The sequence below is a fragment of the Lampetra fluviatilis genome, chromosome 37, assembly GCF_964198595.1.
Source record: "Lampetra fluviatilis chromosome 37, kcLamFluv1.1, whole genome shotgun sequence".
Taxonomy (NCBI): domain Eukaryota; kingdom Metazoa; phylum Chordata; class Hyperoartia; order Petromyzontiformes; family Petromyzontidae; genus Lampetra; species Lampetra fluviatilis.
The window spans coordinates 11,436,479-11,461,912 of NC_136311.1; the positions used below are offsets into that span (position 1 = coordinate 11,436,479).

Here is a 25,434-nt window from a genome sequence, read left to right on the forward strand (position 1 = left end):
AATGTCGTATTTATACGTTAATCTGAACCTACATTTAATGTTTGCTGCAGCTTACATAACGGCGGCGATGTATGATTTAGATGGCAGGAGCGTGCTACAAGATGGGGCGATGTTAACTACCTCGCCTGGTCTACACGAGGTTGTTTTGTTAATTAATTTCGGGATTAGTGGTGCAGTTTAGCATTATTAATAATAACAGATCAATTCTAGATTAGAAGTTTTCGTGACTGCATGGATTCATCCTCTTTGGTTTTTTGGGTAAAGTCACGTAGGTAAAAAAAAATAACATCAAATACTAACCTAAAAAACTTGTTTAAATGCTTTAATGCCGGTATTAAAGTAAGTTAAATAACCCGATGTGTCCTCACTTTTGGGCCACCCTGCATATGGAATTTGGCTTTGCGGCGACTGCAGATTCCAAATAACCCTGAATGCCTTAATAGAGCGTGAGGGCACCACGAAAACCCTCAACTGTTAACGACTAATCGAGTGCCACACTCGGGAGTGACTTTCACTCCCGTTTACATGCAGCCGTGCAGAGCCAGTGGTGGAAATTCGACCTTCCCATGGCAGGGCCAAGTACGGTTTGTTACGTAAGCTGCTGTACATGTCCACGTGGTGGTGGCCAGGCGTTGCTGAGAAACAGCTTCATAGCTCTGATATAAAGTTTAGTTTCGACTGAAAAACAATTGACAGCGTATAGTGTACAGGTTGGTCTAGATGTCTTGTGACCCCCATTTACTTCTCTAAGACACATTAAAAGAATGTTTCTTTCAAACAAATGAAAATGCAAAGGAAAAATTTTAGGGGGTAAATTCATTGGGGGTCACAATACATCTAGACCACCCCACCCTGTCGTAGACTTAAGAGGCGAAAGGGAAAGAGGTTTGGGGCTTTGCGAGAGGGCACGTTGACGATCTCCAGTGGCGGCAGCTCAAGGCGTGCGCTTGTACCAGCGTTGGCAGGACGTGCCACGTTTCACTCGCCATGCCACGTGCGCCTCGTTGCCGCCAGGCCCGGCCAGGCCGTCAGCGAGGCCTGCCGCTTGCCTGGAGAGCCGAGCCACGTGGCGACGCTTGGGATCGGCCTCCACGTGTCCCCCCCCCCCACGTGTCCCCCCCCCCACGTGCCCCCCCCCCCACGTGTCCCCCCCCCCCCACGTGTCCCCCCCCCCCCACATGTCCCCCCCCCCCACGTGTCCCCCCCCCCCACGTGTCCCCCCCCCCGCCACGTGTGTCCCCCCCCCCCCACGTGTCCCCCCCCCCCCCCACGTGTGTCCCCCCCCCCCACGTGTCCCCCCCCCCCCCACGTGTCCCCCCCCCCCTCTCTCTTGATGCCGGCCCCACGTGGTCTGAGCGCGTCGGGCACCTTTCCGTGATCGAGTTTGTTGATGATTGGCGGCAAGCTGCTCTTGGGCGAGTTTGTGTTAATTCAGAGTTTAGAATATTTATATTTGACGAGGAATCCGATGAACTGTGAAGCTCTTTCCCCCCTATAGAAAGCCAGTAAGGGGCACGGCGGGGGTCGTAACGTTACAACAATGACAACCGCCATTCGTCACTAAGTGGCGGCGACGTTACCACGATGATTGTGCCAGGCTAGGTGCACGTTGAGGCCACGTGAAGTGTCGAACGCCCGCTGGTAGGAGGTCACGGGGCAGACCCAGCAGGTGCCACGGGTCGACTGACTGAGATGACCGAGATGACTGGATGATGCACCATCTGTGCCCCCTACTGTGCCAACTTGCTGTGCTTTAGGCGCCCGGTGCTCCGCTCGTTGTTGTGAGCGTCACTCCTGTGCCCCTTCTGTTACAATAGCAAACACAATACACGACTGCAGTGCAAAGTATAGGAAAGGTTAACAACTCACTTTTTAAAAATGTACAAATAAACTAGTTTTATCTTACCAGTTCAAGGCCACCGATGTATTAAACTTATTTTTCAGAGGTGACCTGGCCACAAATGATAGCTCAACAAAGTGGCTTATCATGTGGAAGTATGTACCAGAAAAACAATCTAATGCACCACAATTGAGGCATGCCAGTGACGACTAAGCCTGCCACGCGTTGAGTGAGACATGCCACCCACCACATTCTCTAACAAAATCTGAATATTTAGACTGGGAGGAATCCGATGAGCTATAAAGCTCTTTTTCACAGACGTCCAGTATGGGCATGGCGTTAGCGAGTTACAACAACCAAACTATACAACAGCAACACGATAGGAGTGAAAATTAGAAAAAATGGTAAGCAAAGTGACTCAATATAAATAGATGTATTCATAGAGGTCAGATTCACCAAGCTTGGGCAAGGCAGCAGAAACATCAACACAACAGTCGCACACCAAGGTAACCAGACCCTTTTGCTGCGTCTACCTACATCTGAACCTCATGGTGGGACCCCGGGGTCCCATAAGCCCCCGGCTCTCGCATAAACTGTGTTGCGACGTCTTTTAATGTCTGTTGAAGGCGATCGATACGGCGATCTATTCCTCTCGACGAGCTCTACATGATGCGCTAATCAAAGTTTACAAGTTTTGTCGGAAAGACAGCGTCTGAAAGGGACGCTGTTTTTCCGACAGACCTTTTCTTCACCTGAGGGACGGCTGCTTGCGTTGTGGCCGAAACATCGTGAGAATTGTATTTTATAATGTTTTATTTTATTATTTTATTATTTCCCTTCTACGTGACTTTACCGAAAGAACCAAGAAGATGAATCCCTGCAGTCACGAAAGCTTTAAATAGAAATTTAAAAGTTTTGTTTACGGCTACAGCAATTTTGGCAACGACGGGTGCTTGGTGAAGAACGAGATGATTGATTTCTGGTGGGTCGCGGCGTTGATGTGCGCGGTGCGGGACGGAGTCGCCATAAATAAATTAATTACGATTTTGACTTTCGTTTATTCGGGACCCCGGGGTCCCGCCATAAGGTTCATCTGTCCATTTCTACCGTCTGTCTCCCTCTCCCTGGATCGCTATCTCTCCCTGGTCCCCTCCGCCGCCTGCCTGTCTCCTCTCTCAAGCTCTGTTCTCACTTTTCCTGGTCTCTTAGTCTCGCCATCGCTCTGTGTCTCTGTCTCTCCCTGTCTCACTCTCTCTCTCCATCCACCTGGTTACATCTCCCTGTCTCTCAACTCTCCCGATCCATCTGTCTCTCCCTTCCCCCTCTCTCCATCTACATGCTCCAACTCTTTATTTCCCTGCCTCTTCATCTACCTCGCTGTCTCTCTGTTCAACACTCTATAGCTCCATCGCTCCGTGTCTTCCTCTCTCCATCTACCTGTATTTTTCTCCGTCCCCCTGTCTCTCCATCTCTCCCTATCGCTATCTCCTCTATCTCTCCCCGTCTTTGTCTCCCTGTTTCCTCTTTTCTTCACCCTATCTCTCCTTATTTCTCCATTTCTTCCTGTATCTCATTTTGTCCCCGTCTCTTCCTGCCCATCTCATCGTCTCTCCCTGTGACCCCCTCTATTCAGCTCCCTATTTCCTCTCTTCATTGCCCTGTATTTCCAACTTTGCCTATCTCTCCCTATCTCTGCATCTCTCCCCGTCTCTCCTTTCCCTATCTCTCCCTGCCCCCCCCTCCTCTTCATCTGTCTGCCCCCCTCCCCCCACTCTCTTTATCTCCCCTCAGTCTCTTCCTGCCCCTCCTGCTCAGGCCCGGCACGATGGCGGAGAAGCGCGAGGAGCTGCTGGTGAGCGTGAAGCGCCTGCTGCGCTCGCTGCTGCTCTCGGAGAAGGACGGCCTCACCCCGGAGAGGCTGCAGCTTGACTACCGCACGTTCACCGGCTCCGCGCTGCCCTACGCCAAGCTGGGACAGTCCTCCACGCTGGGCCTCCTGCAGTCAATGCCCGACGTGGCACGTATGGAGATGCACCCCACGCGGGGGCTGGTGATGCACGGTACGTCCGTGCCAGCCGAGTGCTCTGACCTTTGAGCCACGTGGCCTCCTCTCGATCTGCTTCTCCTTAATGCTGCTTTGTTGAAGGAGCGCAGACTGTAGTGGTTTACTTTTTGGTCCAACAGATGCGGTACTATGTCTCTCCGTGTCTCTCCCCGTCTCTCCATATCCCTGTCTCTACCGTCTCTCCCATCTCTTTGTCTCCCTGTCTCTGTCAACCCTTGTGGATAAGCTCCCTGCGGTGACGATGCTCGCGGGTTGACTTTGCGTTCTCTTTTGCAGCCATCTCTGTTGATGTCACCAATGGGATGTCACGATTGATTTCCAGCCACAAAAGGAGGAAGAGGGGGAGGTCGCGGCCAGCCGAACGTGTGCGCTGCGTCCCTGCGGTGAGCTCGTCGCGTGCGCTTGCCATTGGCACCCCACAATGCAAGGCGTGTCTTGATATCGCTTTAGTGTCATCTCCCACAATGCACTGCGTATAACGATTTTGCTGTGGTACCGGCCCCGACAATACACTGCATGTATTTATGTCACTTTATTCCCGGCTCCCACAGTGCACTTCATGTCTTGAAGTTGCGGCAGTACCAGCTCCCACAATGTACTGCGTTTCATAATGTCACTTTAATACCAGCTCCCACAATGCACTGCGCGTCTTGATATCTCTGCAGTACTGGCTCCCACAATGCAGTGCGTGTCATGATGTCGCTTTAGATCCAGCTCCCACAATGCACTGCGTTTCATAATGTCAATTTAGTACCAGCTCCCAAAATGCACTGCGTCTCTTGATGTCCCTTTAGTACCGGCTCCCACAATGCACTGCGTGTCATGTCACTTTAGTACCGGCTCCCACAATGCACAATGCACTGCGTGTCATGTCACTTTAGTACCGGCTCCTGCAATGCACAATGCACTGCGTGTCATGTCACTTTACTACCAGCTCCTGCAATGCACAATGCACTGCGTGTCATGTCACTTTACTACCAGCTCCTGCAATGCACAATGCACTGCGTGTCATGTCACTTTAGTACCGGCTCCTGCAATGCACAATGCACTGCGTGTCATGTCACTTTACTACCAGCTCCTGCAATGCACAATGCACTGCGTGTCATGTCACTTTACTACCAGCTCCTGCAATGCACAATGCACTGCGTGTCATGTCACTTTACTACCAGCTCCTGCAATGCACAATGCACTGCGTGTCATGTCACTTTACTACCAGCTCCCACAATGCACAATGCACAATGCACTGCGTGTCATGTCACTTTACTACCAGCTCCTGCAATGCACAATGCACAATGCACTGCGTGTCATGTCACTTTACTACCAGCTCCCACAATGCACAATGCACTGCGTGTCATGTCACTTTACTACCAGCTCCTGCAATGCACAATGCACTGCGTGTCATGTCACTTTACTACCAGCTCCCACAATGCACAATGCACAATGCACTGCGTGTCATGTCACTTTACTACCAGCTCCCACAATGCACAATGCACAATGCACTGCGTGTCATGTCACTTTACTACCAGCTCCCACAATGCACAATGCACTGCGTGTCATGTCACTTTACTACCAGCTCCCACAATGCACAATGCACTGCGTGTCATGTCACTTTACTACCAGCTCCTGCAATGCACAATGCACTGCGTGTCATGTCACTTTACTACCAGCTCCTGCAATGCACGATGCACTGCGTGTCATGTCACTTTACTACCAGCTCCCACAATGCACAATGCACTGCGTGTCATGTCACTTTACTACCAGCTCCCACAATGCACGCCTGGCTGCGAAAGGGTGAAAGAGGCAGCAAACACAATGAACGGCTCTTCTCTCTCGTGGACACTGGCGTTGGGCGATCTCGTCATTGAACCCAGCTTGTGTTTACACGTGTTGGCACATGCATGTGCACGTGCGGTTAGCGCGACGTGCTATGAACCTGGCCACCCGAGTTCGATTCCTGTTCACGGCCAACACCAGTTACGATTATCTGAACCGGTCCTGGGCCTCCCCTATGTCGACTCGGCCTCAAATGAGTACCCAGTGTGCGATGTGTAAACACCACTGGGGAGACAAAGGTGGCCGGGCGTGGTGCTGGCCACCCCACCCCCTTGTGTGCCGTGGCAGGCTTCATATTCGCTCGCTAACAGCACTTGGCCCAACAGTCTTTAAGACTATACGGGGGATCTTTGTCATTGTGCGTGTGTGCCCGCGCGAAGCCTCTGCCGTCGTGGCTGCGCGTGATGCTGGGCTCCGTGCTGCACGCCCACCCGTCCGGCCTCGCCGTTGCCGATCTGCCCGACGCGTTCATGCGCCGCACGGGAATCTTCCTCAACTGGCGCAGCCTCGGCTACGACTCCCTGGAGGCCATGCTGGCCTACACCGCGGACATCGTCGCCATGGAGACCCTGCCCACGGGGCGGGTCGTGCTGCGCAGCGCGGTCGACGCGGTGCGTCTCGAGGGCCGGGGTCACGACCTCCGTACGGGTGCACTCGCTCGGTCAAAGGTGGAATCCTGCCTCGCCGTCCGTGGTGCCCCGCCACCCGGCTCCCATCTCGTCGCCGCGCTGGGTAGATTTGGGAGTAAAGCGGCCGTCCGCGTGCTGTCGTCATCGTGCGCCCGCCGTGAGGTGGCGACGAGACGTCACCGTTGTATTCCCTCGGGGTGCGTGGCCAGCAAGTCCACGTGCGAGGTGTGCAGAGTCCCTCGGCGGTTAGTTGGTCCGCTCGGGAGCCTCGTCCAATCGGTTTCCGGCCCTGCTCTGCTACTCATTGTATCTGGGTCTGAATGAGCGCTGAGCGTTTCGCCCCCAGGTGACGGTCATTAGTTGCATCTAAAGGAGCATCGGTTGTGTCGAACGTCACGGTAAGACGTGTGGCGGGCGGGGGCCTCGTGACCGTCACCGCCTCGCAGCAGACAGAGCCCAGGCCACCGAAAACAAAAACCGCAGCCAACGCCGTGGGGTTCCCACGTGCAGCGCCTCATCGGTTCGCTCCGCTCACTCGCCGGCGGTCAGCCGCCTCCTCGTCACTCTTCTGTGGCGACTAGGAACTGCCACTGGTAGTTTCGCCGTCGCCGTTGCCGTGAGCTTGGCTCATTCGTTCCTCCACCCATGTTCGGTGGTCGGTGCCCCCCCCTTCACCCCAACTCCTCCCCCCCTCCTCTTCCCCCCCACCCCGACATGGGTGGCCGTGATCACCCGCATGTCCAGTTGGACTGCGGCGCACGGAATGTACTGGAGATGTGGCCTCCCTCGCCTGGAGCGCAAGAGTCTCCATGGGTTCGATCTCCGGACCCTGGCGACGCCTGCCGTTGTATATCTGGAGTCTGTGTGTTCTCTCTCTCCCCGTGGTGGTCGCAGCGTGGATTTTCCTCCGGGTTCCTCCGGTATAAGAATAGGTGTTTACTCTTTCTGGAAATAAAATAGGAGTTGTTTTAAGATGTTCAAACACCAAGTCTGCATAAACCACACGTACCTGTGGAAAAACTAACCTGCTCTGACAATCATGTACGTATTGTTTTTGAAACTGATTGGCCTACACCAGACACACAGCCTTCATTATGGCCTTGTCTCTGCACCGATGTTAGACCAGAGAACAACGGCAAACGGCGACCAGTACCAGGGCAATGCCAAGTGTCAGGGCACCTCTCGCTCCCGCGGTGCAGCCGACGACCGCTCGCGGCGTCGTCGTCGTCGGCGCGTTGCCCTTCCTCGGCCGCTGGCGAAGTCGCCGCCGCTGCGCACGCAAGTCGGGCGCGCGGCGTCGTCGGCGACGCTCTTGACGCTCGACGTGTGCCCACAGCAGAGCCGGGGCGCTCCCAAGCGGAGAGGGCAGCCCACCCAGCCCACCCAGCCCACCCAGCCCACGCGGCCCACCCAGCCCACGCAGCCCACGCGGTCTACGCAGCCCACGCAGTCCACGCCGTCGCCACAACAACAAGAAGATTCCGGGCAGGTGTGTGCGCTGCGTGTGCGCTGCGTGTGCGCTGCGTGTGTGTGCTGCACGTGTGTGTGCTGCACGTGTGTGTGTGCTGCACGTGTGTGTGTGTGTGTAGCCCACACAGGCTGCTGCTCAGAGTGTTAACGAGCAGCACCTGCGATGGCCGGCACACAAGGGGCCGGTGCGGTAAGCACCACGCACGGCCGCCTTTGTCTTCCAACGCACGCACGAGCGTACTTGCTGCTGCGTGTGTGTGTGCCCGCTCGATCGCCCAGGTGAGAGCGACTCCGGAGAGCAGATCGTCGCTGGGCGCCGTGGAGCCGTGGTTGAGGGTGCGGATTTACAAAGTGAGTGCCCCTCACAGCAAAACGCGACCCCCCCCCCCCCCCCGCCACTATCACCCCCCACGACCACCCACCCACCTCCACCACCCCCCGTCACCACCCCCCCACCACCACCACCACCCTCTCTGCCACCCCCCGCCACCACCCCCCCCACCACCACACCACCACCGCCCGCCACTCCCCCCCACAATGTGCGGCCATCGGAACATCTTTTAAATTTCCGCGATCTAACCCAAAAACACCTGCATTATGGATGATATTGGTCGCGAAAGCCGACGTGTTAAATGGAACATCTTTGGGTTTCAATTACGATGACAGCGTTCATGATTTTGCCGCAGCCAGCTAAAGCTAGGAACAAATCGCACGGTACGGTGTGAAAACATTTCAACATTGTGCACACTTACGGGTCGAGTACAAAGTTGTCAATAATTGTAAGTAACAACATCGCCCTTGCCTGCGAGGCCAGCGTAGCCCGGTTGGGCTCCGGAGCGGCACATGGACGACAATCGTGTCGAACCCGCGGCACGTACCCGCGCGGTGAAGTATGATCAAACAACAACCCCCGGTGACGTGACACGGCGCGGGGAGGTGTTCCTCCGGCCAGGTGAGACACGCGACCCCCCCCCCCCCACCCTTCGTGACGCTGTGCCCGCGTTGACAGGTCGTGTCCGAGAGTCGGGACGGAATCCTTGCCTCTCAGCTGCCTTCCAAGTTCAAGGTAATTGTGTTGTGCGAGCGTGCGTAGTTGTAAGTGTGTGCGTGTGTGTGTGTGTGCGTGTGGGGAGCCGTAGTGTAGCGGTTAGCATGCTGTGCTACGAACCCGGCTACCCAAGTTGGATTCCCGCTCACGGGCAATATTAGTGGCGATTATCTGAACCGGTCCTGGGCCTCCCCCTAGGTCTACTCAGCCTCAAACGAGTACCTGGTGCGGTGTGTAAACATCGTCACTGGGGAGACAAAGGCGGCCGGGCGTGTTTGCTGGCCACCCACGCACATCGTGTGCCACAGTGCCGACCTTAATAGGTGTTCACGAGCAACACTTGCCCCAAAAGTATGTGAAGGCTACACGGTGGATCTTTGTCTCTGTCCTTTATATGTGCGTTGGACATCTGTGAGAAAAAAATCTCCATAGCTCGGATTCCTCCAGCCGATCCTGTCTGTCGGCACAGGTATCTGTCCGCACCGTCCGATTTAGCACGGTTGGCTACGTACCGTGCGAACGTACACGCTTACGATATCGTGTGCGCGCGTGCAGGCTGCCTATGGCTCCGAGCTGCCCATGGTTCGCCTGGGGTTCACGAGCGTCTGCGCGCTCGTGTCCACGCTGGGAGCGGCGTTCGACCTCGCGCCCGCCCCCAACGGGGACTTCGTCGTCAGGATCGCGCAACATCCCCGCCACCCCAAGAGTGAGTCCCCCGTTCCACGCACCCCCCCCTCCCCTCCTCGCGGGGTGGCTCCGCTGGTAAACTTCCTCCTGCACGGTGTCCACGCCGCAGCCTGCGCGGCACCTCTTGGGCCCACCGCCGCCCACTCCGATGAGACGAACACACACACACACTTATTTAACTCGTAGGCTTTCGCCTGCCAATATTATTCGTAACAACGTTTTTTTTTTGGGGTCCGATCGCGTCATTTGTGAACCTACCTCCACCCGCACCTCCGATTAGCCCCGCACCTCTGATTTAGCACGGTTGGCTACGTAAGGTGTGAAATAATTTCAACGTACACGATTGTTAAGGTTTGTCTTGTGAAGAAAACGTGCCGATTGGTGGCTACTCGGCACATCTGGTGTGTTGGAGAGCAAACCCCCAACGTCTACCATTTGAGTTAACGGCGCTTGACCGTCCACGGGCCGCAGAACGAGCGCCACCTTGCGGAGAGAGTGAAACTCGCTCCCGCCGTAGGAATGTGGAATTTCCATCGCCGGCTCGGGGCTGTAAACGGAAGAGGGGTGAGCACCAACGCCCGCGATGGCCAATCGTGCCGGAGCTTCACTTCTAAACTATTTTCGCCCCGGACGGTCCGTCGAGATGGAACGTCTCGTTCTTTTTGCAAGGGTGTCGTGAGCGCACGCCAAGCTGAAGGTCAAGTATGGTCATTCGACCCCCATTGCCGCCGCAGCGTGGGGGAAGCATGATGCTGCCTCCGGCCCCATCTTCGGCCAGTTGCCCTTTGATCTACTGACTCTGTTCGAGGGCCTCAAATGTAACAGCGGGTTTGGACGACAGCCCCGGTGAGGTGGTTCGGCGCCTGGTGCACGGCGCGTGCTCGCGAGACCCGCGCTCGCTATGCATGGCGCCGTCACCGGGAGCTGTTCCTCCGTGCGTGTGCGTGCGTGCGTGTGCGTGCGTGTGTGTGTGCGTGCGTGCGTGCGAGTAGAGGACTCTGTTGCCATTGAGGCAAGTCGACAGGTGCCCCACGTCACCAAGGACATCCACATATCGTCGATCTGTTTTCAAAATCCATCCCAGCTGCCCGCCTGCAAAGAGGTTGGGAAACAAAACTGTTCACAATCGCACGCACAAAATGTGTTTTTAGTCATATATATAAATGTAAGGACCTGTTTAAAAAGCTTTGATATTTTTGATGATGACTTGCGTACGTACAGGCCCATACGTCATCATGACATATGGCCCCACTGAGCTATGTAGCTCTTTCTCAGAAGCGACCTGGCTATCACAAATCATATCTCAACAAAGTGGCGGCTCATCACGTGGAGATTCATAGCAGCAGCCAAACACTCTGAACGCGTGGTGATGTGGATTCTAACCGCGTGGTGATGTTGATTGTAAATTTGGAGGGGAAAACCGGAGGACCCGGAGGCAAAAATCCACGCGACCATGGGGAGAGAGAGAGAAACACAAACTCCAAATGTACAGCACCCGTCAGGGTCGGGATTGAACCCCCACGACGACCTCCTGTATACCAGGCGATGTAGTTAACATCTCCTAGCCACCATGGCGCAGTGGGACGCGTTCAAGGTCCCGTGACGTCACTCGCAAGAGTCGGCGCCATCGAGTGGCGCTCCAAGTCACGGCGAGTTTAAAAATTCTCCCCCAAAAGATGGCTCGTTGGGAATCTCACACTCGGCGGCGATCGTCGTCCGAACCCACTGGGAGAACTGTGCGCACGGCCTACCTGAAAAAGGGTCTTGAGACTCCGTGAGGCTTTGCTGGTTAAGGAAGCGTAGATCATGATCATCGATAATTGCGATGAAAGTCGTGCCAGCGGCCCCCCTCCCGCTGCGGTCGAGTGATTTGTCGCGGCTTCGGATCGCGCGTCGCCCCGGCTCGGCACGGAGGCTCTCGCAGCCGACCGTCGTTGCGACGGCGACGATGGCTTGTGGGTGAGGCCTGGTACACGAGCAGCACCCCCCCCCCTCCTCCTCCCTTACAGGAGCGCGCCGACACCGCCGATGGACGAGCCCCTTGTGCTCAACCCTTGCGAGCGAGCAATGGCTGTGTCGCCACGCACGCTGCACCGCCTACTGCTGCAAAGTCTCCCGCTGCAAAGTCTCCCGCTGCACTTTTGACTGCTGCACTGTCGACTGCTGCACTGTCTTCCCCTCCACCGTCTTCTGCTGCCCGGTTGTCCGCTCCACTGTCGACTGCTGCACAGTCTTCTGCTCCACTATCTACTGCTGCACTGTCTTCCCCTCCACCGTCTTCTGCTGCCCGGTTGTCCGCTCCACTGTCGACTGCTGCACAGTCTTCTGCTCCACTATCTACTGCTGCACTTTCTTCTGCTCCACGGTCTCCGGCTGCACCGTGTCCCGCGTGGCCGGGGGCCTGGGTGGGGCCGGGCCTGCGGTTCCGTCGGCACGCGGTGGTGGCGCGCGAGTACTCGATGCGTCCGCTCTACGTCTCCTACATGGACTCGCCAGGGCAGTTCTTCGTGCAGAGTTACGGCCTGGACACGAGCGAAGCCCTGGAGGACCTGGTGTTGGACATGAAGTGAGTGGGGGTGGGTGATAGGTTGGGGGCGGGGGGGGGTAGGTGGGGGGCTGGAGGGGTAGGTGGGAGGGCGAGAGGGGCACAGCAGTTGTAGCGGTTGTAGTGGGTACTACAATGCGCCCAAAAACGAGGAGTGAGCTTGTGACCATATAGCCAAGCCTTTGTCAGCGCCTTGTGAAGAATGCCAGTTGCAGGTTGTGGGTTCCCGTTCACCGCCAATTCTCACTCCTACCACTCACGCTCACCACTCCTACCACTCAACGCTCACCACTCCTACCACTCACGCTCACCACTCCTACCAGTGACGCTCACCACTCACTCTCCCCGTTCTCCTGCTCGCCCATCGCCCTCCCGCCCCCGCGCAGGCATCTGTACGCGAGCCCCGACGCCGGCGCTCTGTACGCGCTGCCGGCCGCCATGGCGCTGGAGGGGCAGGCGTGCGCCGCCCTCAACGACGACGAGTGGGACCGCGCCGTGCTGCTGGGCCCGCCCGGCGCCGACGGCGCGGTGCCCGTTTACTACGTGGACTACGGCCAGACGGGCGCCGTGCAGCTCCACCACCTCCGCCTGCTGCCGTAGGAGACTCACGCAGAGCGCCCACCACGACCCCCCCCCCCACCACCACGCCCCCCCCCCACTCCACGCCCCCCCCCACCACCACCACCCCCCCCCCAACCACCACGCCCCCCCCACTCCACCCCCCCACTCCAGGCCACCCCCAATTCACGCCACCCCCCCGCAAATTCCATGCCTCCCCACAGCACCCCCCCAACCAGTGTGGTTGTAGTGTGGTTGTTGTAGTTTGGTGGTTGTGGCTGTGTGGTTGTAGAGTGGTTGTAGAGTGGTTGTAGAGTGGTTGTAGAGTGGTTGTAGAGTGGTTGTAGAGTGGTTGTAGAGTGGTTGTAGAGTGGTTGTAGAGTGGTTGTAGAGTGGTTGTAGAGTGGTTGTAGAGTGGTTGTAGAGTGGTTGTAGAGTGGTTGTAGAGTGGTTGTAGAGTGGTTGTAGAGTGGTTGTAGAGTGGTTGTAGAGTGGTTGTAGAGTGGTGGTTGTAGAGTGGTTGTGGTCGTGTGGTTGTAGTGTGGTTGTAGAGTGGTTGTAGAGTGGTTGTCGTGGTCGTTGTGCGGTGTGTAGGTGCGCCTTCTTCTCGCTGCCAGCGCAGGCGGTGCCGGCTCGACTCGCCTGCGTCGTGCCAGCAGAGGTGCGTGTGGCCGCGGCGTCATCGCGCGGGGCGCCGTAGGTCCACACACGCACACACACACGCTTACACACGCACACACATGACCACACGCATACACGCACACACGCACACACACGACCACACGCACACACATGACCACACGCACACACACACGCTTACACACGCACACACATGACCACACGCACACGCCTCGGTTCGCTCGCACGCTCTAACGGCAGCTAGGGCGGCCAAAGCTTGCGCCGGGCTAGGTGCACCTTGCGGCCGTCACGTGTAGAAGGCTCCCCTGCTGGCAGGAGGACAATAGATTAATACGTTCCCTCGTGTCCCCTCGTGTCCCCCGCGTGTCCCCTCATCAACCTTGCATCCGCTGCGCATCCCCTCGTACCTGCCATTAACACGGTCGCCCACGTACGGAGCGAAAGAAGTTCTACGTACATACACACGTACACACGTACACACGTACATATGTACATACGCACGTCCCCCCTCGTGTGTCCCCCCCCCCCCCCACAGGGCTCCTGGTGCACCACCTCGCGGCGCCTCTTCCTGCGGCTGTGCCGTGACCGCGTGCTCATGGCGATCGTGTGTTCCGCGCGGAACGACGTGCTCTCGCTCTGCCTCTGCGACACGACGCAGAGCGAGGACCTCCACTTCAACGACCTCTTCGTGAGCCTGGGCCTGGCGCTCGCCGTGCACCCCGACCATGACTGCTACCAGGTGAGGGGGGGCGGGGGGGTGGGGGCAGTGGGCGCGTGGGCCGGGCTTCACGTGCGTGGTGTGGCCAGAGAGAAACTCCACCTGGGGTGGTGATGCCTGAACCACGCCACCCCCACCACCTCCAAACCCACCCCACCCTCGGCCGCGTGCCGTGTGCCGTGTGCCGGTCTTCTTCAGAGGAGTTCTCGCCGACAGCTCTCGCTCCAACAAGCCCGTCGTTCACTGGGCATCGGTGCAAAGAGCTTCATGGCTCATTGGATTCCTCGTGCGGTATAAATGAATATTCCTGTGATGCAAGGCCGTAGAGGGTGGGGGGAGGAGGAATCTTTGTGTTTGATTGTGGGGAGCGGTCGGCACGCTGCGCTACGAGCTCGGTGACCCGAGTTCGATTCCCGCGCTCGCAAGCAACGCCGGTGATGATCATCTGAACCGGTCCCGGGTGTTTCGCCTGTCGTGTTGTTGTTCTGTTTGCTGTTGTAACGTTCTGACCCCGTGACCCTGCTGGACATCTCGTGGTGCTGGCCACCATCCCATCCTGCACCGTTCGGGCCTCAATAGGTGCTCTGGAACACCGCTGTCCCCAGCAGCCTGCGTAGGCCGCACACAATGAATTTCAACGCCGATTCTCTCTCTCGTCTCTCTCCCCGCAGGGCCTGAGCGATGGTCACCCCCACTGGAGATATTTGCAAGAGGCCAGCGATCGCGCGGGCCCGGGGGAAACCGTCCCCTACTGGGTGGGCTCACGACCACCGTTTCCGCCGCCACCAACATCACCACCATTGCCACCGCCGCCTCCGACGCCAACACCACGTGCTCCCATTGCGGGTGCGGCATTGGACCCGGTTCTCTGGAACCGTTGGTACGACGGCCTGATTGGCGCCCCCGTCTCGTTAGACCGACCGGCGGCCCCTCTGCCGCCTGGCGCCGGTACGTCCGGCACACCGGTCCCCGCTGCCCACGACCACGAAGATGAACACACCTTTGTGGACTCTGCGCCGACCCCCGTTGGCGGGCACGGCACCGTGGCCGTGCCGCCGTTCGGCCACTCCGAGATTTCGCCGCCGCCCACCACCGCCATCGCCGCCACCAATCCCCCCCGGTCTCCGGTTTCCCCTTCGGAACAAAACTACCGACTCTCGGCCTCGGCTCCCGGTCTCAAGAATTCCACAGCCGTCTCTGCGCTACGTTTCGCGTCGCCCCACGCAAGCGCGCCCACGTCCACCCCCTGCGGTGGAGGCGGTGGTGGTGGCGGTGATGGCGGTGGGAGCTCCGGCTCGAGTGGGCGGGGAGCGCCTGCAGCGCCAGGATTCACGGAGACTTGCGCCCGGTTGGCAGCGTTCATCGCCTGCAAGGGCCCCGGCCTGTGCAGCAGGCGGTCGTCCGGCCCGCATCCGGTGGCTCGCCCGCCAGGCCGGGACGACCACCAGGCCGTGCTCCGGCCCTGCACAGAGGAGCCTGTCGGCTCGCTCGCGGTTGCTTCATACGATGGCGCCCGCGTGCCACCACCAACAACGGCGCCGTCTGTGTCGTCGTCGTCGTTGTCGACGGCGGCTGCGACAGCCCTGCCGCCAGGCTCGTCTGACGAGTCCAAAGCCGCGTGGCTCCCCGTCGCTGCGGAGTCCACAGGTCCACCCGCTGCGCCGCCACCACCGCCGCCTTGCGTGCTTGACGGCTCGCCACTAGCCAGCACCGACGGCGGCGGTGGCCCCGCGGCCCGCGCGGACGCACCGCCCAGCGCGCCGTTCAAGGTCATAAGGTGAGTGTCCCTCCACGCGCGTGTGCGCTGCGCAGCGCGCGGGATCGCGCTCCGTTGCCAGCAGCAGAGGGTGGTGGAGCAGCGGTCGGCACGCCACGCCATCGATGGTGCCGAGATGTTAACTACCTCGCTTGGTGTACAGGAGGTCGTGGTTTCAATCCCAACCCAGATGCCTGCTGCTGCTGTATATTTGGAGTTTGCGACTCTTTCTCTGCCTCTGGTCGCGTGGATTTTTCTCCGGGTCCTCCGGTTTTTCCCTCCACATTTAGAATCAGCATCAACACGCGTTCAGAGTGTTTGGCTATTGCTATAAATATCCACGTGATCAGCCACTTCGTTGAACTGTCATTTTTGTGGCCACTTCTGAAAAAGAGCTGCATAGCTCAGTGGGCCTTACGTGGTAAAATAAAAAATTGTTTAGTTTTATGTTTATTTTTTTAAGTGATTTGTTTACCTTTCCTCTACTGTGCACTCCTATCGTGTGTTTGTATTGTTGTTTTAACGTTCTGACCCGCCCCTAACAGGAGAAGGATTTATCCGCAAATCTGGCCGTCGCCTGATGATGCTGCTTGTTGTTGCTTGTTGTTGTTATTACCGGGGAAACGTCACGGTAAATGTTGTCGTGAGTTTACTCTCCAACACACCCGGTGTGCTGAACTCGGCATTAATTGGCACGTTTTGGTGGCGGGTTTAACGACACATTTATATTTACGCGATCCCAACAAAAACCTCTGGTGGGTACTATTAGTCGCGAAAGCGTGAAAAAGAGCTTCATAGCTCATAGGATTCCTCCAATGTGAATAAATATTCTGATTCTGTACGCACGTGCGTCTGCTGCGTGGCCCCTTGTCCCTGCCCGCTCCTCGCCAGGGTGGAGCTGGGAGGCACGTGCCACGTCCACGTCGTCTTCTGGAAGTCTCAGAGCTTCTGCGTCGAGTCAGAAATCTCCTCCGTGCTCTTCCCGGAGCGCACATTCCCCATCGCACAACTCGGGGACTGCAAATCGGTAAAAGGGCAGTCGCGGCCCACCGGCCGCTTGAGTTGACGGCACCGGCGACGCCGATGCCGCCGCGCCCGTTGCCCTGTATGCGAGCCCACCTTGTACGTACGTGTGTGCACGTTGAACTTCTTTCGCACCGTACGTAGCCAACCGTGGCTAATCGGGGAGGTGTGGGGGAAAAGAGAATCAACTTAACACAGAGAAGCTGTTCTAAAGAAATGAGTTGTCAATGTAGTATCGTGGTGTAGTGTATGTTATAGTGTAGTGTATAAAAGTGGAGTGTATAGTGTCACGTGAAGTCTGCTGAACTTCTTCCGGGCACCGTACGTAGACAACCATGCTGGTGAGAGGTGCGGGGGGAAGGACAACAAGCCAAACACAGAAAATCTATTCTAAAGAAATGAGTTTGTCAATATAGATTATTACATAAAAGTACAATTACAGTGGCTTCGTTAACAGCTTAAGCGGAAGAGGCGTTCCAGACGGCCGCAGAGGCGGCGCATCTTGAAAGCGGCGGCGGCGACGATGATGATGATGATGATGCGGTGACCGCCGTCCCCGTGCGAGGTCTGCTCTGCTCCACGGCGCGCTCCGTCTGCGTGCGCCAACGTCGTCCCGTTGTCGTTCACCGCTTGCCCGCAGCCACAGACGGCGGTGCTGGCGCTGCCACGGAGCTCGTGCCCCGGTCTCTTCGAGGAGATGGCGTCGCGCGGCGTGGCCGGGGTGGCGCCCGACACGTCCTCCGTGGAGCTCTACCCCGTCGTAGAGTGAGTAGTGCGCGTGCCCTTGTGTGTGCCCTTGTGCTTGCCCTTGTGTGTGCACGTGCGTGCCAGGCACGGTGGCCGCGGGGGTCGGTTGGAGGAGACCTCGGATCTTGCATTGCGCTGCTTCGTGTAGTTCGTTTAGACGAACATTTAGACTGGGGTCTTGCACTGTTTGTGTGTGTCGGTGTGTAGTGGAGTGGTAGTGCAGCGGTTAGCGCGCCGCGCTACTAATTCGGCGACCCGAGTTTGATTCCCGCTCACGGCCAACACCGGTGACGATTATCTGAACCCGTCCTGGGCCTCTCCTAGGTCTACTCAGCCTGAAATGAGTACCTGGTGCGGTGTGTAAACATCGCCACTGGGGAGACAAAGGCGGTCGGGCGTGGTGCTGGCCACCCACCCCCTCGTCTGCCGTGCCTGCCTTCATAGGTGCTTCATAGCACTTGCCCAACAGTCTGTCAAGGCTGTACGGGGGATCTTTGTCTTTGTGTGTGCGCGTGCAGCGTATGCTCGCTCCTCTGGCGGCTGGGACCGCGCCAGTGGCTGTCCTACTGCCACCTGCTGCAGGCGGCCGTCACCGCCGAGCTGTACCTGGAGGCGGCGGCGGCGCTGGCGGCGCACCCCGCCGCGGTAAGCGAGCGGCGCTACGCCGCCCCAGGTTGTCACCGAAAGACATCGCCACTCCCCCCCCCCCTCTTCTCGTTCTCCGGAGTCCGCACCTCCCGTTAGCACGGCTGGCTACGTACGGTGCGAAAGAAGTTCCACACACACGCACGCGAGTCTCCCAAACGAGCGTTGAGAGGCGCGGTTACTCGTCTTTCGTTTTACGCTACCCCCCCCCCCCGCACTACCCCCCAAAAGGTCCGATTTTGTTAATTCTTCAAAATTGTATGTTTTATTTTTTAAAATTGTGCGTTCTTAAGCATTTGTAATTGTTGTAAGTGTGACGAGTCGAAGGGCAGAGTGATGCTACCGTGTCCTTGCCCAATCCTGGCGCAGTCACACTCAGGAACTCAACAAACAATTAATTATACTGTTTGGTTTTTTCGGTAAAGTCACGTAGATTAAAAAAGAAAACAAATAAATTAAATCACGGCGTTTCGGAGGCAACACAAGCTTCCGTCTTCTGAAGATGTCTTCTCATCGGTAAAAAAAATTCGAGCTGTAGGTCACGCATCTCCACTGGAACCATGTTGTAGTGACCTCCTATAGCGCTGTTTGCTATAGCGCTGTTGGTAACGCATTTCCATTGAAACCGTGTTGTAGTCACCTCCTAGAGCGCTGTTTGGTACAGCGCTCCGTTTACCCAGAATGCACCCTGAGCGCTTTATGCTGTGTGTGCCTGTACTTCGTTATTTATCTTCTCCGATGCAACATTTTCCCAGATCATTGTCAGCGTTCAATTTTTTTGTATAAGTCGCCCACGCAACGGACAGCAGATGAAAGTTTTTCCCTGCGTCGCTCGCGGTGTTAAAAGAGTCGCTGGGCTTAACGGGCAAACGGTTTCTCCGAGGCCCCTGTGGTCCAAGGTGTGCTGGCGGTTCGGGACGCCGATCGGTATTTGCGAACCGAGGACTCTTTCGCAACGTGAACCCTGCCAAGAGCAGACGAACTCGCGCGCACAGCCAACCAGCCCTCGTATCGAAAACTTTGATGATGGTGACGTCACGCTGACAAAATATTGGCACGATGTTGGAGCGACGTTGGCCTGATTGTGGTGATCTCGCATCCTCCGTCCGCAGGATCTGGATTCCACGGACGATTCCAACGACTCGGATGTTGAAGCGGAGATGGCATTGATGGAACAGCACACCAAGTACCTGCAGCTGAAATGGTGAGGGGTTTGAAACTTGATTTGGTTTCACTCGGATGACAACTCCAGTGGACGGCCGTTCGAGTCTCGTTGGCAAAGGGTGAGCGGGAGGTGGGGGGGTCGCCAGACAAGAGGGAGGAGCGATAACAACGAGCACGACAGTGAAGCGAACGGCAACCGGGGCAAAAGCAACTGCAGTGCACGAAGAGAAGTTGAAAACGGTGCACAAATATAAATCACCGTTAGTTTAAGTGAATGTCCTCGCTTCTGCCGGTCTACTTGGCAAGAGCTCTTTGTTTTCAATTCTGTACCTTAACGGGTCTACTTGAGCCCACTAGTTGGGAGCTTCAGGAAGAAGGGAGAAGAAAGAAGCTCCCAGCACGTGGAGCGGAACGTCCGACATCGTGCTCAACAGTGCCCGGCAACAAACAATAAAGCACGTTTGAGACCTGTAACGCTGTGTGTCTGATTGTGTGTCTGATTGTGTGTCTGATTGTGTGTCTGATTGTGTGTCTGATTGTGTGTCTGATTGTGTGTCTGTGTCCGTGTTGTTCTTTGTGTGGGCAGAGCTGGCGAAGCGGTTAGCGCGCTGCACTATGAACCCGGCGACCCGAGTTCGATTCCCGTTCACGGCCAACACCAATGATGGATTATCTGAACCGTTCCTGGGCCTCCCTTAGGTCAACTCGGTCTCAGATGATTACCTGGTGCGGTGTGTAAACATCGCCACTGGGGAGCCAAAGGCAGCTGGGTGTGGTGCTGGCCACCCACCCCTCGTGTGCCGTGACGTGCCGGCCTACTCGCTAACAGCACTTGCTCCAAAAAGTCTGTCGACGCTATATGGAGGATCTCTGTCTTGTGATGTGCGCAGGAGCTTGGAAGACACGGGGAGACTTTCGCCGGTCTGATTCGAATGCTCTTGACCAGATCATCTACTCGTGTGCCCGTGACGTTTGCCCGGGCAGTCCTGCCAAAACAACAACAACGACGACAACAACAACGTGCCGTGCCGATACCGTTTGGGCAGCAGGGTCGTGGCGGTGGCGGTGCGGTGACACTTGCGACTCGCAGCGCATGGATTGCCGAACTGGTGGCCGTAGCGTCGGCTGGCTGCCGAGTGGCCGTCCACTCCAGGGAGTCGACGCGCCGAGATTAAAGCGTCAAAGCGCCCAGTTGGATGTCGGCCGTTCTTGTGGGGTTTTTTTTGCGAGTTTTTCTCGTCGCGCTTGTTTTAATTGCCGCACCTTTGCGCCCCTACGTCTCGGCCCCAGCTGCGGGGGCTCGCAAGGAGCCGTTGATTTTTTTTCCCACCGCCTCTTTTTCTTTTGCCTCGGCGTGGCGGAACCAAACCCAGTCTGGCTCGCCGGGAGGGTGGGGGGTGGGGAGTCAGGCAGGGCCAAGGACTCGTTGATTGTGTGCGAATGTTTTAAGCGGCACGACTCTCGGCTCTTGCAGTAATGTTGCCGCGTCTTGCCTGCCGGGCTGGGCCGGGCTGGGCCGGGCTGGGCCGGGCTGGCCTCGGCACGGCCCCAGCGCGGCTCGACTTGTGCAGTGGGAAAAGAGATGAAACGTTGTCCTCCGTGCTCGCAGCAGGTGGTGCGGCCTGCACTCATCTACGGTGTCCGCCCTGCAGCCACCCATGGCTGGAGCCAGTATTGCCGTTTAGAGGATCACTTGACTTACCATGATCTGTCGAGGGATAATTAGGGTAGTAATGGTGAGCTGAGTTGACCCCGACTGAGATTTACAACTTGAGTCCTTCCAGCTGGGGGCGGAGCACTCTGACGTGAGGGCGCTTGACTCAAAAGTAAAAAATCGATTTCCCGCCTCAACATTCAGTGCTCCGACGCGGTGGTGAGAAATCCACGTTCCTATGGCGGATGCCAAGTCTCCCCCCCCCCCCCCTCCCAGAGGGCAACTGGCAGAGAGTTGTGATGGGTTGAGTCAACCTCCGACCGGGAATTGAACTCGCCACCTCCGATGGCGAGCCGCCCGCTCTCCTGCCGCTTGCGTTGACGTGAACGAGACGCTTCGTCCGGAGGAACGGCACTCGAGAGAGTGAGATGGTTCCTCCTCGAGAAATGCGTCTGAGCTTGGTGCTATCGGCGGTGTTGGTACCACGTGGTGGGCACTGCTGGGGAGAAGGAAGAGCCATTGTTCTGTACCAGACTGGCACGCCGATGCTCACTGATTTAGCTCACCAGCACGGTGAAGTAACCCCCCGCCCCGTGACCCATAGTTGTGGCTACCCTGCCAGGTGGCACGGCGGGAGATTGAGTGGCCTCCAATCGTGGCTCGCTATCAATGGGGATTAACTCGGAGCCCATCCTGCCTCCGGAGTCAGTAAGAATGAGTACGGCTTGTGGGGTTGTCTAATTTTGTTTTACTATCTAGATTCGAATCTAGATTTGAAGCTTTCGTGACTGCAGGAATCCATACTCTTTGGTTCTTTCGGTAAAGTCACGTAGGTATAAAATAAAATAAATCACGACGTTTCGATCGCAACACAAGCAGTCATCATCAGGTGGGAAAACCACAGCGAGAATTGTTTTATTTTACGGAGTAAGGCCCCACTGAGCTATGGAGCTCTTTTTCAGCAGCAACGTGGCCATAAATGATAGCTCAACGAAGTGGCTTATGTCGAAATGTATATCAGCCAGATACCGTGAACGCGTGTTTCTAAATGTGGAGGGGAAAACCGGAGGACCCGGAGTAAAATCCACACGACCACGAGGAGAGACACGCAAACTACAAATATATAGCAGGTTTCGGGGTCGGGATCGAACCCACGACCTGCACACCACAACCGAAGTCGTGCAACTGAAAGACTTTGTATGTTGAACTTCTTTCGCAGCGTACATTACCAACCATGCTTGACCCTGCCATGGGACAATAATATGGGATTATTGTTGATGGGTGTACATTGTAGTCTCGTGTTAGGAGTACCATACTTACAATGATTAGGCATGTAGGCTGTACAATAATATGGGATTATTACGGATAGGCGTACATTGTGATCTAGTGGTATAATAGTGCTGTGAGCTGATTATCCATTCTCTAAGCCAGTCCTCGCAGCGTGAAATGAATCCCTGGGGTATACTGGATGTGGCGTGCCGGGTGTTTGGTTTCGAGGGGGTTTGCTGTCAGTTTGTCTCTTGTCTGAGCTCGAACGTCGAGACAACGTCTGTCAACGTCTGTCGCGCTGAAATGTAAACATCTGCCGGTCAGTGATTGGTGAGTGTTACACTCGGCTCTGCAGGGATATTAGGTCACCCAGTGAAACCAAAACATCCGAGGGGAAATGTTTGTCTCGATTTGTATTTTAAATCCGTACATGGGATATAAAAAACCCCCACGCAATCGTCAGCAACACCGTGGTATTTAAAATATACTTTTGAAGTGGCGACGTTTCGGGCAATGGCCCTTAACGCAAGGAAGGGATTCGTCGCGGGGCTCGTGTCCGATGCCGTTGCTTGTTCTTGTTTTTCTGCGTTCGGTTTAAAGTTTCGTATTTTTAAATCCTTTATATTAAGTTCGCTTGCTTGCTTAGGACCGTGCAAATCTTTCGGTCGTTTTTTAACCCACTTCCCGTGATCCAATCGAGCTGACATTTTGCACACAGACTCGTTGTGCGTGACAATGCATTTTCGTGAAAAAAAATTTCCTAAATTTTACACTGTTTAGGGAAATTTTTTTAAATATTTAATTACCAATTGTTTAATGCTGCCAGACAATCATCTGACCCATAGGTGGCAGCCATCTCAAGCCAGAGGACGAGAGGACTCTAGCCGCCCCGATGCCACGCATATAAAGGATTTATAGTGAAAAACTTTGTTTTTACGGGTTTACTTGTTTGCAATTGAGAGCCGTGTACAATTTTTCAAAATTTGTTTGTTGGCCCCGTTCCGTATCATAAAGGAAAATAAACCGATTTATTTCAACCAAGTTTTGCCTCCACACGTTTTTTCTTGTTGTAACACCGAGTTAAACAATATGACGAAAAGTTATTTTTATTTATAGTTTGGCAAAGGCGCCCCGCTGGTGGTGTAACGGTGAGCGGCAGCTGAAATCGACGATGCAAGCTTCTTTAATTCCCCCGCCACTGTCGCTATTTTCACCCAACAGCAACAGCAGCAGCATTAAATTGGTTACACGAAAACTAAACTTTTTTTATTTACTTCGCTGGGCTGTTATCTTAAGTGATATTTCCCCCTCAGTTTGCAATGTGAATCCGTGTGAGCTGACGGGAAATGCCACTTAGGGGCCGTCCATAAATGACGTCACGCACCGAGGGGGAGTCAGACATTTGTGACGATGTGTAATGGGGGGGGGGGGGGTTGAGAAATGTGACGTCACATCAAAATGCGCAACTTTAAATAAATAAGGACAAAATGTTCTAATTAATTAAATATACTTTTAAATAAATGTTTTCTCTTTTTTTTATCCTACATCAGAGTGCAGCGCCACATTAAATACGCACTACAATGACAATAGTTTAAAGCGATTTGAAGCATGTTTTATTTGGGGTGGGGGGGGGCAGAGCTTTGTGACGTCATATTTGAGGGGGGGTCTGACTTTTTGTGACGAGGGGGGGGGGGTCAAAAATCGTCCAAAATCGCGTGACGTCATTTATGGACGGCCCCTTAATGAATTCTACGGCACTAGCAACAAGTTAAGCATTTTCTGAAAAACATAAAATTATGTTTCGGCCATTTACCTATATACAGATAGCCACAGGTTATTATTACATAATAGTCCTATATGCAGATAGCCACAGGGTATTATTACATCATAGTCCTCCCCTTCGGTGTGCAATGTATATAGAGTGTGAGCCCGTGGGAAATGTGACTTCAATAATGCTACGCAGCTAGCCTCAGGGTTTAACAAAATGTAATTTAAAATGTGCATAGCTAATCTTATGAGGTGATATTTCCCCTCAGTTTGCGCCGTCAATCACTGCGCTGCTGCTGCCGCTGCCCCCGCGGGGGTGGGGGCGGTGTAACGGTCGCGCCCACGCAGGCCGCTTCACCCCCTTCTCACCCCGCCGCCACCAACCCCTCCACGCCCCTCCCGCGCCGCGCACTACTTCCCCTCCCGCGCACTACTTCCCCTCCGCCGCGCCCCCGCCTCTGGGGCTCGTTGGCCGCCGTGTATCGCTCCGCGCGCGATTCCCCCCCCCGACTCTCCCCCCCCCCCACCAAGATGGCGACGCTGCGGTGATGGTTCGGTCAACAGCAGCAGCAGTAGGACTGTGATTTCGTCTCCTCCCCGCCACTAACGAGGAGCCACTCGCTCGTAGCGACGACAACGACGACTCCACCTGCAGCAGCCGCCACCACCACCACCAAGCTCTCTCTTCAAGGAGCTCTCCCGCCCGCCTGTCACATCTCCATTCCCCGTCGTATCCAATGGACGACCTAGGTGAGCGAGCGAGTCGCGTCTTCGTCGTCGTCCCCCGCGATGCCTCTCCGCTCCCCTCACTCTCCCCTCACTCTCCCCACACTCTCCCCTCACTCTCCCCACACTCTCCCCTCGTCCCGTTGTCTCTCGCTCCGCCCTCGCCGTGCACCGTTTCGACGTCTCCGCCGTTACCCCGGGACTCCGTTACCCCGTTACCCTGCCCGACTCCCTTGGCTGCCCCCCCCCCCCCGACTGCCTGAAACTCCCCTGGACCCTGACCGCCGCCTTGCCCCCCCCCCCTTGTTGTTGTTTGCTCGACTTCTTCTCTATGTATTGACTCCCTCCGGCGATGAACTAATGACCGCCACCATCCACTATTCCGACTCCCGTCACTGCCATGCCTCCTTCACACTTTGGAGACTTCCACCGCTGCATCGAGTCCCATCATCTCTCATCATCTCTCTTGCTGTGCGCCGCCTTTGCCGCCAGCCCCGTGCCGTGACACTCCCCAAGTTGCTGCTTCTTCTTCTCCTGCACACGTTCGGGTGTTGCCCTGCCACTTGGTCGTGTGTTGCGAGTCGCGCCCCGTGCCATACGAGGCGCGGACACCTTTAAACGAAGTCACGGACGCACGGACACCGCACTCGG

The 25,434-nt window shown here is 56.2% G+C and overlaps 3 protein-coding genes across 4 annotated transcripts in view; all 3 read left to right on the forward strand.

Moving 5' to 3' along the window:
- Window positions 1–3,662: 3,662 nt before the first annotated feature.
- Window positions 3,663–13,375, forward strand: LOC144945469 (tudor domain-containing protein 5-like). Its single transcript, XM_078873988.1, has 11 exons — window positions 3,663–3,900; window positions 4,182–4,288; window positions 6,119–6,349; window positions 7,707–7,856; window positions 8,117–8,188; window positions 8,847–8,903; window positions 9,441–9,591; window positions 10,565–10,674; window positions 11,582–12,138; window positions 12,504–12,713; window positions 13,270–13,375. Exons 1-11 carry the CDS (start codon window positions 3,666–3,668, stop codon window positions 13,373–13,375), a joined length of 1,986 nt encoding a protein of 661 aa, XP_078730114.1. The 5' UTR covers window positions 3,663–3,665.
- Window positions 13,376–13,889: 514 nt separating this feature from the next.
- Window positions 13,890–19,827, forward strand: LOC144945379 (uncharacterized). The gene is made up of 6 exons (XM_078873875.1): window positions 13,890–14,053; window positions 14,704–15,809; window positions 16,680–16,815; window positions 17,452–17,576; window positions 18,077–18,203; window positions 19,316–19,827. Exons 1-6 carry the CDS (start codon window positions 13,910–13,912, stop codon window positions 19,409–19,411), a joined length of 1,734 nt encoding a protein of 577 aa, XP_078730001.1. The 5' UTR covers window positions 13,890–13,909; the 3' UTR covers window positions 19,412–19,827.
- Window positions 19,828–24,568: 4,741 nt separating this feature from the next.
- LOC144945376 (paxillin-like) overlaps window positions 24,569–25,434 on the forward strand; it is a 44,336-nt gene continuing 43,470 nt past the window's right edge. For both annotated transcript variants that reach the window (XM_078873872.1, XM_078873873.1), the window contains exon 1: window positions 24,569–24,807. In XM_078873872.1, coding sequence (XP_078729998.1) covers window positions 24,795–24,807 — 13 coding nt within the window. In that variant the 5' untranslated portion in view covers window positions 24,569–24,794. The remainder of the gene's footprint in view (window positions 24,808–25,434) is intronic.

Excerpts from the sequence above, each read along its gene's own strand:
- LOC144945379 (XM_078873875.1), top strand. The coding sequence starts at position 13,910 with ATGGCGATCGTGTGTTCCGCGCGGAACGACGTGCTCTCGCTCTGCCTC. Across the intron at positions 14,054-14,703 it reads CCGACCATGACTGCTACCAG|GGCCTGAGCGATGGTCACCC; the intron begins GTGAGGGGGGGC and ends CTCTCCCCGCAG. Across the intron at positions 17,577-18,076 it reads GAGCTCTACCCCGTCGTAGA|CGTATGCTCGCTCCTCTGGC; the intron begins GTGAGTAGTGCG and ends GTGCGCGTGCAG.
- LOC144945469 (XM_078873988.1), top strand. The coding sequence starts at position 3,666 with ATGGCGGAGAAGCGCGAGGAGCTGCTGGTGAGCGTGAAGCGCCTGCTG. Across the intron at positions 3,901-4,181 it reads GCGGGGGCTGGTGATGCACG|CCATCTCTGTTGATGTCACC; the intron begins GTACGTCCGTGC and ends TCTCTTTTGCAG. Across the intron at positions 8,904-9,440 it reads AGCTGCCTTCCAAGTTCAAG|GCTGCCTATGGCTCCGAGCT; the intron begins GTAATTGTGTTG and ends GCGCGCGTGCAG.